Genomic DNA, 339 nt, shown 5'->3' with positions numbered 1-339 from the left:
ATGAGATTTCAATATCTTGTTATTTTCCTCCTTGTTTTGTTGGCCTCTGCGGCCAGAAATCAAGCAAAACCAGGTGGTTATAGCCCCATCAAGAACCTCAATGATCCACACGTGATTGAAATCGCCAACTTTGCCGTGACCGAGTATGGCAAGCAACAAAGATTTTATTCAAAGTTGGACAAGATCATCAAGGGTGAATCACAAGCTGTTGATGGGACCAACTACCGTTTCATCCTTTATGTCATCATTGGATCTGAGTCCTACCCTTACAAGGCCTTTGTGCATGAGAATGCATCGAAGAGCTTCAAGAAACTCATTTCCTTTGTATCTATTGATTAA

The 339-nt window shown here is 41.3% G+C and overlaps 1 protein-coding gene across 1 annotated transcript; it reads left to right on the top strand.

Moving 5' to 3' along the window:
- Window positions 1-339, top strand: LOC11416459 (cysteine proteinase inhibitor 5). Its single transcript, XM_003596343.1, has one exon. The coding sequence runs from the start codon at window positions 1-3 to the stop codon at window positions 337-339; it is 339 nt and encodes a 112-aa protein (XP_003596391.1).

Source organism: Medicago truncatula, chromosome 2, assembly GCF_003473485.1.
Source record: "Medicago truncatula cultivar Jemalong A17 chromosome 2, MtrunA17r5.0-ANR, whole genome shotgun sequence".
Lineage (NCBI taxonomy): Eukaryota > Viridiplantae > Streptophyta > Magnoliopsida > Fabales > Fabaceae > Medicago > Medicago truncatula.
This window is presented reverse-complemented; position numbering and strand designations above follow the sequence as displayed.